We start from the raw sequence: 14,281 nt of genomic DNA, 5'->3' as shown, positions 1-14,281 counted from the left end.
TCACTGCCACATGGGCAGGCAGATCTCAAGCAAGCAGCAGCACACGTCCCGGATTTTGCTATTCAGGGAATATGGATGCCACCACACACTTATTGCCTACCAGAGAGAGACCCTCAAGTAATCTACTTTTGTTCCCAGAAACTGTGAAGGGCAAGTTGAAACCAACTTGATTGTCCACTCAGACTACACAATCTTACAGACATTAGAGGAGTATCACTGCATGGGAAAATGAATGTTACACTTTTTCCTTCTACCAGCTGTCATCTAGGAGTGCAAAAATCTTAAAAATTCCATCCAAATTTCATTTTAAGAAGTCTCTTTTCAGACTCTGAAATGCAACAGAGGAGCTATTTGGTATATATAGATATATGGACCTTGTAAGACATTAGCAGGGTGTCTATTTTTTTTTCCTCTCAGTAATGAAACTACCACAAGGCATGGAAATCAGACCTGAAATAATGTTACAAAAAAAGCAAAGCAAGAGGCTGTTAGAAACCCATGTTTTGTGCCTCGAGAAAACATTCCATCAGGGGAAACAGATCTAGAGAGTTTACTGCCAGCATAGGACTTTCTTTTTCAGGAACAATGAAGAGTATATGATTTCCCATTGAGAACGGCAATAAAGCAGGGCTTATTAATCATTGGCATGAGCTGGCCAGTTGTTTCCATCTTTTTGATAGTCTGGTAAAGTTATTTTACCTTCAGTATTCTAGCGTTCCTTCTTATGGAATGGAAGAAGACCTAAGCTAAACACACAGCCAGTCACAGCAACTAGCTTCTTTGGGCATCATCTACAGACAGTGAACTGACAGCATTTGTGAGGAGATATTCATGAAGCATAATTTTCTTAATGTTATAAATACTCCTACTACCCTTAGGTGTGTTACAGTCAATGGTCAGCTACAAGACCAAATCACTGAAGACTGCAGAGTATTTGGTTGTGTAACAGACAAAGAGATTAAGTTGCAAGTTTCTGCAGCTTCTTTTTCAAAATGCTTGAACAAGGATGGTAAATGCTGTTAAAATAAAGGATGACAGTAGCAAAAAAACAAATTTGGATTTTCTTTAATGCTGGTAGCATTAGGACAAGCAAAGTAGGGGAAAGCACTTTTCCTATACCTACACTGAAGTTAACATCTGGAAGAAATGTAGACTAAGATATACATCTTTTTTCAGAAACCAGAAGTCTTCATTTCTAAAAAGTCTTGAATGGGCTGATTAAATTATAAATTAATTTATATGTGTATATATAAACTAATTTTAAGAGCAATTTTTAACTTTATTTTGTATTCCTGTGCAACAACATAAAGTCAGACACTATAAATTAAGCTTGTTATAGTGAATATGCCTCTCAAGTATTTTAAATTTAGCTTTAGAGATTTGGACTTTGAAAGTGACTGATGTTGAAATTATCAGAACAGATGTGTTAAATTATTGCAATGTTGAATGATTTTCTCATACACCAGAAAAAGAAGAGCTGCTCCTAGGATTAGTGTATTTGGTTTACTTGGCTAGGTTTTGGGGGGCAAGGGGACACTGCAGAGGTGGCCTCTGTGAGACCAGTGGCTGCCCCATGCTAGACACTGCCAGTTCCAGCTGGCTCCACGAGAAACCTGCTCATTGCCAAAGCTGGGCCCATCAATAGGACTAGTTGGTGCCTCTGTCGAGAACACATTTAAGGGAAAAAAAAATCCTGCTGCCCAGGGGCTATAGGAGAGGAGCAAGAAAATTGTGAGAGAAACAGCCCTGCAGACACCAAGGTCAGTGAAGGAGAACAGCAAGGAGGCATTCCAGGTGCTGAAGCAGATACTCTGCTGCTGCCCACAAAGAGAGCAGGTTGTCCCCTCACAGCCCATGGAGGACCACACCAGAGCAGTTTTATCAGCTATCCACACTGCAGCCCACATCAGAGCAGGTGGATGTGCTCTGAAGGAAGCTGTAGCCTGTGGAGAGCCCACAAAGGAGCAGGAAGTGCAGCCTATGGGGGGGCCCATGATGGAGCAGTCCATTCCTGGAGGACTCATGCTGGTACAGTTTTTGGAGAATGACAGCTTGTGTGGAGGACCCACACTAGAATAGTTGGAGAGGACTACATCCCGTGGCAGGGATCCCACACCACAGCAAGGAACTGTGGAGAAGGAGTGACAAAGGGTTATGAACTGACTGCAGCCCCCATTTCCCAATACCTCATGCCACTTGGGGGACTGAGGGGAAGGAGGCTGAAGATTCAGAAACAAAGGACTGAATTGGAGCCTGGAAAAATGGGGGGAGGGGAGAAGGTGATTTTAATCTTGTCCTTGTTTCTCACTATCCTACACTATACTTAATTGGAAAGAGATGAAATTAATTTTCCCCAAGTTGAGTCTGTTTTGCCTGTGACAGTAATTGGTCATCTCTCCATCTTTATCTCAAGCTAAAAGATGTTTTATCTCATGTTTTCCCCCTGTCCTGTTGAGGAGGGGGGGGAGAGAGAGAGCAGCTTGGTGGGCAGCTGGCAGAAAACCAAGGTTAAGCCACTACAATTACAGAGAGAAAAAAAAACTATTAGGTATCATATTTTCACTTCTTTGCAATACAAAATTACTTTTGTGTGTGGTAAATACAGTAATTACTCAGCATATGAAATTCCCCATACCACTTTCAAAAGAAAACATTTTATTTTTTTTGCATAAAATGTTGTTCAGTATTTCCCAACACTGCTCAATTATTTCAGTCCCCTTTTTCCACTTTTCTGAATTTATTTTCTCTAATTACGTTTGTCTACAAAACATTACTGGAGAAAGACACCTGCAAGAAAATCGGCATTTCGACATAAAAATTCCCCTCCACACACAGTCTGTCAGCAGTGAAGCAAACTGCATGCTACTACTTCAGCAAGCATCACAACTCATGCTAAGTACCACTGCTCCAGGCAGGCAATCCACATACCAGTCTCCTGTTGAGAAAAAGCCCAAATCCCTCTAACTCAATTGAGTTTGTTCCTTTGGTTTTAATGACGAAACCTAAATATAGATATCCATCTCCAGGACCAGACAGATATTTGGAATTATTATCCGCAACCACACCATCGAAAAGCTTCAAATATAGGAAACTAATTCTCTAGAACCCTCTGAACTGTCCCCATCTATGTACCTTCCTACATGGCACAAGCCATTCACTTTGCTATCTAACATTATTGCAGATGATAAATTATTTATACCTGCCTAGTGCAAAAGACTCCGACAACTGTGCACCAAGCACAGCATCGCCAGTCAGGAAAGGCAGGGGACTGTCCTGCTCTGCTCTGCTGCCGCCTGACCTCGAGTGCTGTGTGCAGCTCTGGGTGCCACAATATAAGAAAGATACAAAGCTCCTGAAATGAGTCCAAAGCAGGGCAATGCACATGGTGAAAGGCCCGGAGGGAAAGCTACAAAAAGTGGCTGAGGTCACTTGGATTGTTCAGCCTGGAGAAGATTGAGGGTAGACCCCCCCAGCCATCTACAACTTCCTCATGAGAGAAAGTGGAGGAACAAGCTCTTTTCTCTAGGGACCAGCAACAGAACCTGAGGGAATGGCCTGAAGTTGTCAGGGGAGGTTTAGGTTGGATATTAGATAAACGTTCCTCACCCAGAGGGTGGCTGGGCTGGAACTGGGTCCCCAGGGAAGTGATCACAGCACCAACCTGACAGAGTTCAAGAAGCATGTGGACAACACTCTCAGGTACTTGGTGTGATCCTTGGGGTGTCTGTGCTGGGCCAGGAGTTGGAGTTGTAAATGATTCCTGTGAATCTCTTCCAAATCAGGATAGTCCGTGATTCTATGAACTCATTTAACTCAAAAGAAGACATGTGTTTGCATTTATTTCAAGACTAGGGCTGTTTTAGAAGACTAGGAACGTCTTCTGAATTCTGATTTGTATCTTTGCATTATTCTTCCTTAAACTGAAGCCATTGCCACTGTCACTGAGCAACTGATTTAGCTTCACTGGGTTCTGCTCCTGCTACGTGCTTTACATCAAGCTATGTCCACCTTCTTTGTTTAGGTGTTGCAGGCTATGCACATGGTGTCTTCTGCTTGCTTCTGGAGATTACAAATCTGTGTTCTGACTTTTAACATTACTGTTAATTTTAATGCAAGAGCAGAAATGCACTTGGAAACTGTTCAACAATGCTTTTGTTAAGAAATTCCAGTATCATAAAAAAAGAAGAGAAAAACCAAAGCTGCATAACAGACTTACTAATTTTTGAATAATAAAAATAAACTGGCAAAATGGGATTTGGAATTTCAAATTTTATAAAGGTATTATGACAGGTGAATTAAAGCTATATTTTATTTATGATTTGCTCATGCATATCTGAGAAATATTCTGGCCACACTTGTCAGGCACTTTTGTAAACTGTCTTAAGCCTAACAGTTGCATATTAGATATCTGCCTCTGCTGCCAAGTGACACTGCTATCCCTGTACCTCATGGCCACTCTTCTCCCTATGCTGCCAAAGGCATAGCAGTGTGCTGAGCAACAACATCAACTGGTCAAATAACAGCAAGAGCCCTTAGAATCGGAAAATCCCAACACTGCCCTTGCTGCTGATCAGATCTTCAATTAAAAAAAAAAAAAAATGCAATAATTGTCAATAACTTCTCCTAATTATGATTCTTCAAAAATAACAGACTGAGGATTGCCAGGAAATAACACTATTCTGATGACAGGTCTCTCCAAAAGTTAGTTTTGAACCAGTTTCTTAAAAGATAATTTTTTAAATCTTTTAACATAATTAAGCAAATAATTAAATTTAGATGTTATTAGAGAAAGACTACCACTACATCCTTGAGAAAAAATACGTGTATTTTTCAAAAACAAATATGCTTGAAGCATGGCTCTTGTAGCTTAGAAAGAAATCTGTTCAGTTTTGAAGCTTTTATTATTTAAGTTCTCTAGAATTCTTTGCTGAGGTACCAGGAAAGCAGCTATTCAATGACCGTCATTACTGTGGGATGCAGAGACACGATGGAGAGCTGCTGCAAATTAAACCAGAGCCAGTAACTCCTATCAGCTAAAGCTTACCAGGTTAGCTACTTTTCCCCAATTCCTACCTCCTCCTTTTTCTCTTAATGAATTCACATTTAATTAGAAAAGGCAATACCAGGCAAAGAGAAAGAAACAAACAAATAAAAAAAAACACTCTGCAAAGAAGAAATTAAGAATATTTCACTCATTTCCTCTCCAACACTTCCAATACCAGACAAACAATTTCATGAAGAGGCATGAGGAACTAGTTGAAGCAAATACATAGAATCTGAAAAATTTCAGCTCTGCAAGGATTTCAGGCAAATGTTTGCAACTTCACTGTGGTCACATCCACAGTGTTGGAGTTCTTCACATCTCTTGTAAATTCCTCCATTAACAGTATGCCTCTTCAGCACACTGAGTACAGCACGCGTGTACCCTGAGGCCTCACTTCAGCAAAAACTCCTCATTGGACCTTCAAATATGTTACAGCAAATTAATTTAATCTTAAATACAGCATCTGAGTTCACAAAAGAACAGAGGTGGGTTGTGTTCAAATCTTTTATAGTACAAGCTGTGTTGCTGCCACTTGGAAAAAGAAAACCCTACAAAAAGCTCGCCAATGAGCCACACTATATTAAGATCCATTTGAAGAACAATTAATTAGCAAGACACCAGCAGGATGTTACAGATTTTTACTTCCTATATGGTTAGTCAATAATTAAATATTGATCAGTTTTAAGGAAACTCGATCATGTTTGTGCATCTGAACTTGTTCTGTGCTTTCAGAAGAGATAAAGCAGTTGAATTTTGAACCTCTTTACCACACTCTTGAACCTCTTTACCACACTCTTGAACCTCTTTAGCACAGTCCTCAAATTGGCATCTGCATAAGAAAAAGCTTAAAACAAACCAAAAACCACAACAGCAAAACCCACAACTTTGCTACAGTTTTGAGATCTATAAACAAACTGTTTCTACATTTGAGAATCTTTTTTCATAAACAATTTGATACAAATTGGCTTCAGAAGATGTTTTTTAACCCATCAAACTATATGTAAGTGTTGCACGTGATTAAGTTTGGCTATTTACTTCAACAAAAAGTCAGTATAAAATACCTACTGTGGCCTACAAGGTCTTTGAGTAATGAACAAAATATATTGGCCCAATTTCATCCCTGTTACAACTGAAATCAACTTAAGAAATTGTTTCAATGAGGCAAAACTCAATCCCCTCCACAATGCTGAAAGAGTACTATGAAACTTCAAAATCTGTTCATGTGTACCTTGACTTGCACTCACTATATATCCCTCTTCTGCCTAATCTGTCATTGTACAGCATCAAGCCTGGGATTACATACTTTTAAATTCAGTGCCTCCATGAATGCTCACTCCTTGGATTTTGATTTTCTTTGTAGGTTTCAAGTAACATGATTATCTCATAGGGAGCTGTAATGAAATGTTATGCAAACTTTGTGAGGTGGATGGAGGATATGAATATCTTCATTATTCCATAAGCGACCATATGTCAATGACTATCCCATTGGAAATGATGCATCTCAAAGTAATTGGTTTGTCACTTGGAGTGAAACAGTGGAGCATAGGAAAGAACTTCTCTAGCATGAGAACACTCAAAACCCTCAAAAATTCATCTGAATATGGAAAATAACCTTGCTCTAAAACTGTATAAGCAAAATAGAATTTATAAATAAATAGACATTTTATTTACATTCATACAATAGCCTGTCTGTTACAACACTCATGAGTAATGCAGTTGCCTTAAACCATAAAAAAAAAAAGTATTTTCATGTATCTACCATTAGCATACCAGTGTACTTTGGGGTAGTCAAAATAAATGTAAATTAAATAAATATTTTATGGCAAGCAAGGGATATCAATGCTCCAATTTTTTCCTCTTTGCATTGTTCAAATAGGCTGTGGGAGTAAAAATAACTGGATCAAATGAGAGGGAAATCCCCAGAAGAACATGCATCACAGAGAAAGCTTTTCACACAAATGCTGCAGGTATATTGAAGACTACTATTGTGACAAAATACTGACTTAATGAAAATAATAATAATAATCCCCAGGAACAACAACAACCAAAAAAAAAATACAACAAAACCACACACAAAATAAAGGTTTTGCACTTTCAATCTTCAGACAAGTTAAAGCCTATTTTCTTTCTTCCTGCTAATATTGTGATAAGGTTTAATATACAGGTATCTGGCCATTCAGCTACCAGATATCAAACTGTTGACAGATTCATCCCCCCTGCAATTAATAATTATTCATTTGATCACAGATATCAACATGTAGCAAAATCTGTTACAAAAGACACAACTCAGATTTCTTTGCTTTCAATGTTTTAGCTGTACTGAGATAAGGCACTGACCTTTATTCTTGATTGACAATGGGAGAATACTCCACTTACAAGCTTACTACTGTGAAGCCTTGTTGTCAGTGTGAAGAATCACAAAATTGTGTTAAAAGGCAGACAGAATTCAATACCTTCCTCAACATTTGAAATGTGATCTTTCCAAAAGATCATCAGTTCTTGTCATTTCCCTGGAAGCATAAACAACTGAAGTTTAAGATTTCACTAAGAGGAATGAAATACTCTCTGCAGGTTAGGGGGAGGGGAGGGTTACAGTCTATGAACTATTTGGTAAAGGACCTTCCTTCAGGTTTCCTCTTAAAAGGACTCTACTAAGCCATCTGAGATTTTCATGTAATAAAGACAATTTATCCTTCTTATCAGACCATTTCTATTCAAAGAGACTTGACGTGGCTGTACCAGAAGAAATATTTTCCTGTGCCTCTTGAAGTCAATGTGACTGTGATTGCAAATTACTCAGTAATGTAAAGAATAGCAGACTGTTGCATTATGCAAGCCCATCCACATTCTTTTGCAACCCTGCAAATGCAACTACTTTCCTTTCTTGATTGTACTGTACACTCTAACAATGGGTTTCACCTAATAAGCTATTCAGGAAACTTACATAGCATGCAGGTCACCTCAATCCATTTCCTTTCTGTTACAAGTAACATGGAGAATGCTTTCAAACATCATCTGAGACAGGAACACTTTGAAGCACCTTAAATTCTCATAAAATATTCACTAGAGCTATCCACAGTGTCAGTCCTATTGTGGCCTCAAACACAGTTAAGTAATGTACTACTGCTGCAGCAAGAAAAGTCTTGGAAGGAAATCTCTACCCCACATAGGTAGAGTATGTTCAAAGTCCCATGCCTGGAGAAGAAAAAGATGGAGGAGGGGGAAAATGAAAATTACATCTACAATTAAAAACAAAACAAACAAACAAACAAAAACCCAACCACTATTCTTTTAAGCTATTCTAAAACTACATTATAATCACCATGAGATAAATGTTCTAACCTCCATCTGCACCATTCCAAGCTTTCTCCTCCCACATCAGTGCTGAATTTGCTGGAGCAGAAGAAGGCATCAGCCAAGAACATTAAAAAATAATTCCCATTAGAAGGAGACTTGCATGTAGTTTGGAACAGTACTGACATCCCATTTACCTCAGATCTGACCACTGTGGGACCTCTAAATAGCTCCTTTCTCTATCATTTGGGAAATGCCATGCCCAACTACTGGAGCAACACTTTTCTTCTGGAGTCCCAGCTGGCAGACAGCCTAACAGAGTACCTAGACAGAGATCTAGAAAATATATTAAAAAAAAAAAAAAAAAAAGTGGGGGGAAAAAAGAAGCTGGCTTACGTGCTCCAGTTTGTCTTTCCTCCTCAGCCAGACACTGGCACTGTAGTCCTGCTGCTTGACAGTGCTGTAGAAGTTCGCACCTACTCTGGTGAGGCTTGGGGAAGGCTCCCTGGGTCTGCTCTTCAGCCTCATCTGCTCGAAGCCCTCATGGGGGGATGAGGAGAGCCAGTCATGCCTGACTTCCATCTTGACATGACAAGGCAAAGTCCAAGGGAAAAAAATCAGAAGAAATCAAGAAATGAAGAGGTACTAAACGAAGATGGTCCAAAAAAGAACAGGATGGGGGAAGAAGAAAGAGAAGGAAATCAAAAAAAACCCTTAAAATCAGAAAATGGTAAGAGAAGGGGGAGACAAGCAGAAATAAGGCAGGAGTGGAGGGAGAAAGAAAGGCTGCAGGTACGAGAGAGGAGCGGGCTGGGAGAGATGAAGGGGCACTGGGGAAAGAAGACGCTCCAAGATGCCGCTGCTTGTTGCCCTGGCCGCCAGGAAGCTGCAGCCCAGGACCGACGCAGCGGGAAGCGGCTGCCTGCGGCTCTGCCCGGGACGGAGGCGAGGGGCGGCGCGGCCCCGGCAGCCGAGGCCGGGCGGGGCTGCCGCCTCCAGCCCGCCTGCAGGTTGGCGCAGTGGAGGGGCCGCCGCCCGCCCGGGGATGAGCTCGGCTCCTCCCCCGCCTCCCCTCCCCGCAGCCACCTTCGGGGAGCAGCCAGCGGCACGGGAGAGCCCCTTCCTTTTGACAGGAGCCGCCGCCGCCCTCCTGGGACCCCCGTGCCCCTGGGGAAGTTGTCTCGTCTGCTCCGCGCTCGTCCCGGCGGCACCGACCCGCCCGCAGCCCGACGAGGGCTGGGCGGCCGCTTGCCACTCCCTCTCCTGGAAGCCTTTGTCCGATCTCCCCGCGGCGGAGGCTCCCGGGGCCACCGCCCGCTGCCCTGCCCAGCCCATCCCATCCTATCCTATCCTATCCCGGGGTGGGCTGTGCCACTCACCCCGCCCGGCCTCGCCGCGGCCGGCAGGGGATGCGGGGCTGCGGCCGCCGGGGCCACCGCGCCGGCCTCTCCCGCAGCACCTCGCCGTCACCGCGTCCCCTCCCTCCCTGGGCAGGAGCTCCCGGTTCTCTCGGGCGTAACCAGACCGAGCTGCCGGCCCTTTCGCCGGGGCAGCCCGGAGCGCACCTCGCCTGACCAGCAGACGAGAGCCCCGGTTCGGCTCCGGTCCAGGTCCGAGTCCCGCCTGGAAGCCCCCGCCGCCGCAGCGGCTCAGCCAGCACCAGACCTCAGAAATCGAATCTCTTCTGTGGTCCCGATGGACAGGGTCGCTGGGATGCCCACATTTGTAGATCCCTGGCATCTAGGATTTCTCTCATAAAATAAAAAGACCTTCTAGGGTGGTTTCTATAGTCCGCTGCCACCTCTTTTAGTAGAAGTTGATGCGTGTTGCTATTTAGCTCAAACGTGTTTCAGCAGAAAAAAGGACTTTCCTTTTTCACACTATGAAAAGCCACCTCGCTAATTGCCCACACACTCTGTAAAGATATATTAGGCATAGACAAGAAAACTTTCTCACACTGTGCATCAAGAAATATTTACTGGAGCTCAGAACAACATTTTAGTTTCCTAGTCAATATTTGTCATCAGGCAAGTGTTTGCATGTATTCCAGTCCTTTGGAAATAGGTGTCTCCATGAGTATGTGCAATTGATACATCGGCATCTGCAGATTTTTTTTTTTCCCCTGCTACAGAGCTACACCAATGTCGCTATTCTGATAAAGAGAGGCTGAACTAGAGGTCTACACTTGAATGCAGTTAACTGATAATAGCCTTTGAATGGTAAAGAAGTTCAACCAGACAAATTTCTGAGAAAATTACAGAAGAGCCCTCGGCTAATCACTTGATCTACAGTGAGCTCTATCTGATCAAAAGGCAAATTTAAGATATTCTTGTGATTGGACTTAAGGTGTATTACTGCAAAATATGGGTCAGAAACCAGACAGATAATTACTTTTTTCCCGTCAAAATTCTAAAGATAAAGGCAAAACTCGCATCACAACTCATAACTGAGGATTATTATTAATAGGTAATACTACTATCTTTGTGAAATACTGGAAAAATAAACTGAACAATAGCAGAAATTACAGAATCCTCTTCTAAATCTAGAAAGACAATTTCAAAATCCTTACCTAAATACTACTACAAAAAAAGTGTAACAAAATACCAACAACCAGAACTGTCAATATTATATACTTTTAACTCACCAGTATAAAGGACTTTCAGTTTTCTTTCTAATAACTTTCTAGTTTCTTCAGTTAGGAAATGTAGGCATTTCCAGGATTGTCAATACAGCCTCAAAACACCTGGATCAAGAATGAGACCTATGTGATCCTGCTGCATGCAGGACACACTGGAAGGCACTAATCTATGGCACATCCCAGCTGCAGCAGTTTTAAGCTCACACAGAATAACTTGATTAGAGATCTGCTGAATTGAACTTTAGCTGCAGATGCCCATTTAGGAATTCTATATGCTCATAGATGCACCTACTCCCAAAGGACTGGAATAAATGCTGACATTGAGTCAGAAGAAAGGAAAAGAAGGGAAAACAAAAGAGCCTCTATGTTTCTTCAAATATATAATATCCCAACAGGTGTACATATACATACATATATACATATAGCGTTCTTAGAAAAACTGCATGTGCTATAAGTCAGGAGAGCCTGCTTTATGCTGCTTTTGCATAAGAATTTTCATATTGTTTCTCTAGCAGTACATGAAGCACTTCAACCTTTTCTTTATCCTTCTGATCTTTCTTGATTTTGCTGCTTGCAAATATTAATTTGCAATACTAATTCTTTAACATTAAAGAAAAATTTTTAGTGTCACTCTGCAGTTGCCACCTGCTTTGCTCCCCATCCCTTAATACTACAACAGAATCAATATGCACTGTACTTGGGTAGAAGGCATTGCCACATTTTCCCATACATACTGGATTAATTTTTTTTTTTTTAAACACATGTTGGCAATTTGGTAGGGTTCATTTATCCTACCTTCCCTAGCTACACTACCAAGAGACCTTCTCAACTGCCAGAGGAACGTCTTTCTGCTTATCCAGGACAGCCAGATAATGGAGTCCTGAAGTTGCTTTTAGTCTCTAGGCTATAAAGAGAGAGTTTGCGCCTCTTTCTAAACACCCTCTTTGACATGTAGGTGTGCTGCTTTCTACTACTACTACTGCCAACATTATTATTATCCCAGTCCTACTCTCACTAGGAATGAGAGAGAAAAGGCAAAAAAAGAAGCCTGAAAAAAGTCTGTTAAAATCACAAGCTATGCTTGCTAAGCCTTTCTTACTTGCTGACCCCAAGCAGAAAAGATTTCTAGTGGGAAAACATAATCTAATGACTACAAATTTTTGTGTTTTCATAAAAAAATTTACTCAGGCAAAGTAAAAGGCTAAGAATATAATGTCAGTCCCTAGTGAATACATGGTTATTAATCTAATTTGAAAAGCGCAAAGAGCTGTTTTCCAGATTTTGTGTTCCAGTTTATTTCCAGGTTAGATCTATGAAAACCCCCCCCCAAGTTTTGTTCAAACAACCGCAAGCATATCAACCAACTTAATTCAAAGATAATTCAACTCATTAAAATTCAGTCAGTTCGGTAGTAGATAAGCAATTCCAATTGGCTGTATGAGCTGGATTAAACTGCTGTCTTTCTCTTCCACGCAATTTTCAGAATTACCCAAACACCTGCTCCTGTCAAGGCCCTTTGCTTCCATACCCAGATGACTACAGCAGCAAGGATGACTGAAATTACAAACATCACACTTACATAATTAGCAATAGATGCAAGTCATGCATATCATTGTATGATTTTACCTTACCATGGTTCAGGCTACAATTTTCTTCAATTCACTGCCCATCTTATCAAGACTCAGAGGAACTCCTTCAAAGCAATCTACAGAATTTTCCATTTTCTATACCAACAGGATGAATGCTGTAGGGGGCAGAGTTAACACAGGCCAATACAAGGAAAATTAGGACATAAGTGGAAACATGTGGGTAGGGCTTCAACAGATTTACTTTTTTAAAAAGACAGCTTCTATTTTTTCCAAAAATCTTATCTAGATAAGTTTTAAAGGACCTCCTCCCTGTGCTCCGGCTTTCTAAACACATTTTTTTTTTTAATGAAGGGGTTCTAGCAATTCAACATATCTACAAGAACCTTACACCTTTTATCAGCCAATGGCATATACTTAAAACTATAAAAACTCCTATAGCAAAACTATTTTGGCTGCATAGCAATCCTTGTATGTATGCACCTGTAATAGATTCAAAGCCTCCTTACAAAGTACTAATTTCTAATGCAGAGCTGGGCTGCATACAAGCACTGACCCACTTTTTAGAATGTACTACACCTGACCAAAACAGCAGGCAGCAATTGCCTTGCAGGCTTCAGCTGCTGTCCAGCCAGAGGGCTGTGACTGACACCAGCTCCAGCAGCAGTGCTGGGCCTGCCAGCCGGGTGGGAAGGGAACTGTCACCTGCTTACCCAGTTCAGCTGAACTTGCTCTCCCATCTAGGAATTGACAAAAACACTCAAATGCGCAGATCTTTTTAACCTCCCTATAACACTGGCCTGTTTCAGATTAAATTAATCGTCTTTCAAACAATTTTTAGAATTACCAAAACACCAGCTCCTTCCTAGCCCCCCTAATTCTATCAGCCTACAAAGAAAAAACCCATTGCAGCAGGCTGTTTCCTCTATGCTGATATGCTGGCCATGTCTCCAAGCCTATCTGCTACTACATCCTGGAAGCAGTTGCCAATCTTTAAAACATGGGTTTGCAATAGGTAAGGACCAGAGAGGAAAAAAAAAAGAAAGAAAAAAAGAGATTTTTTCCCCCCCTATAGTGCAATGTCTACAGTGCCAAGCACAAGGTCAGAATAGTAAAAGTCACCCAGATGTGCAGTAGGAAAAAAGTAAGAAAAAGCTAGACTGCTACATGGAGATTTATAAATAATTTGTGCATTGTTGCATTGTCAAATCCTATGCAGCACAATATGAAACTTTTGTATCTTTATCTTCAATTTTTGGACAAGAATTGCAGTCACAAGTATGAAATGGGAGGGTCAAATCTAAAGTTAAAGGGAAATTTTGGAGTTGGAGGTGCTTCAGATTTTAGGTTATGAACATATCAGACACCTACCTCAGAAATAACATGGAAACATCATCTAATACTGATAATGTTCCCTGCTTTAGTCCTCCCTTTCTGAATTCAACTATTACCAAACTTTTCTGCATCTTTTGCATGAAATTTTAACCTCAAAATCTTTCTTCTTTTCATGATCTCTGATTCAAAATAAACAAAAATCAGCAACAAACAAAAAAATCCAAGCCCCCAAACAAACACAACAAAACCCCCACAAACAAACACATAACAAACCCTGACACAGAATAACCATGTGTTAGGAACATCATTATCTTGAGACATCTCTTGTCTGTCAGATTTTATTGAAATAAGACATGTCCCAGAACATAGTCTGGGATTGACAGA

At 41.1% G+C, this 14,281-nt stretch overlaps 1 protein-coding gene across 7 annotated transcripts in view; it reads right to left on the bottom strand.

Moving 5' to 3' along the window:
* Positions 1-12,702, bottom strand: part of PLD5 (phospholipase D family member 5) — a 180,032-nt gene extending 167,330 nt beyond the window's left edge. For 2 of the 7 annotated variants that reach the window (XM_038132620.1, XM_038132615.1), the window contains exon 1: positions 12,608-12,702. Coding sequence is in view for 4 of the 7 variants with exons in the window: in XM_038132615.1 (XP_037988543.1) it covers positions 12,608-12,610 (3 nt within the window). In the remaining 3 variants the exon portion in view is untranslated. Of the gene's footprint in view, positions 1-8,734; positions 8,921-9,903; positions 9,926-10,003; positions 10,117-12,607 lie in introns of those variants that run through there. The other 5 variants (XM_038132612.1, XM_038132611.1, XM_038132613.1 and 2 more) reach the window with 5 other exon arrangements.
* Between the last annotated feature and the right edge of the window lie 1,579 nt (positions 12,703-14,281).

Source organism: Motacilla alba, chromosome 3, assembly GCF_015832195.1.
Source record: "Motacilla alba alba isolate MOTALB_02 chromosome 3, Motacilla_alba_V1.0_pri, whole genome shotgun sequence".
Classification (NCBI taxonomy): Eukaryota; Metazoa; Chordata; class Aves; order Passeriformes; family Motacillidae; genus Motacilla; species Motacilla alba.
Note: the sequence above shows the minus strand (reverse complement) of the source record. Positions and strands in the feature narration are given on the sequence as shown.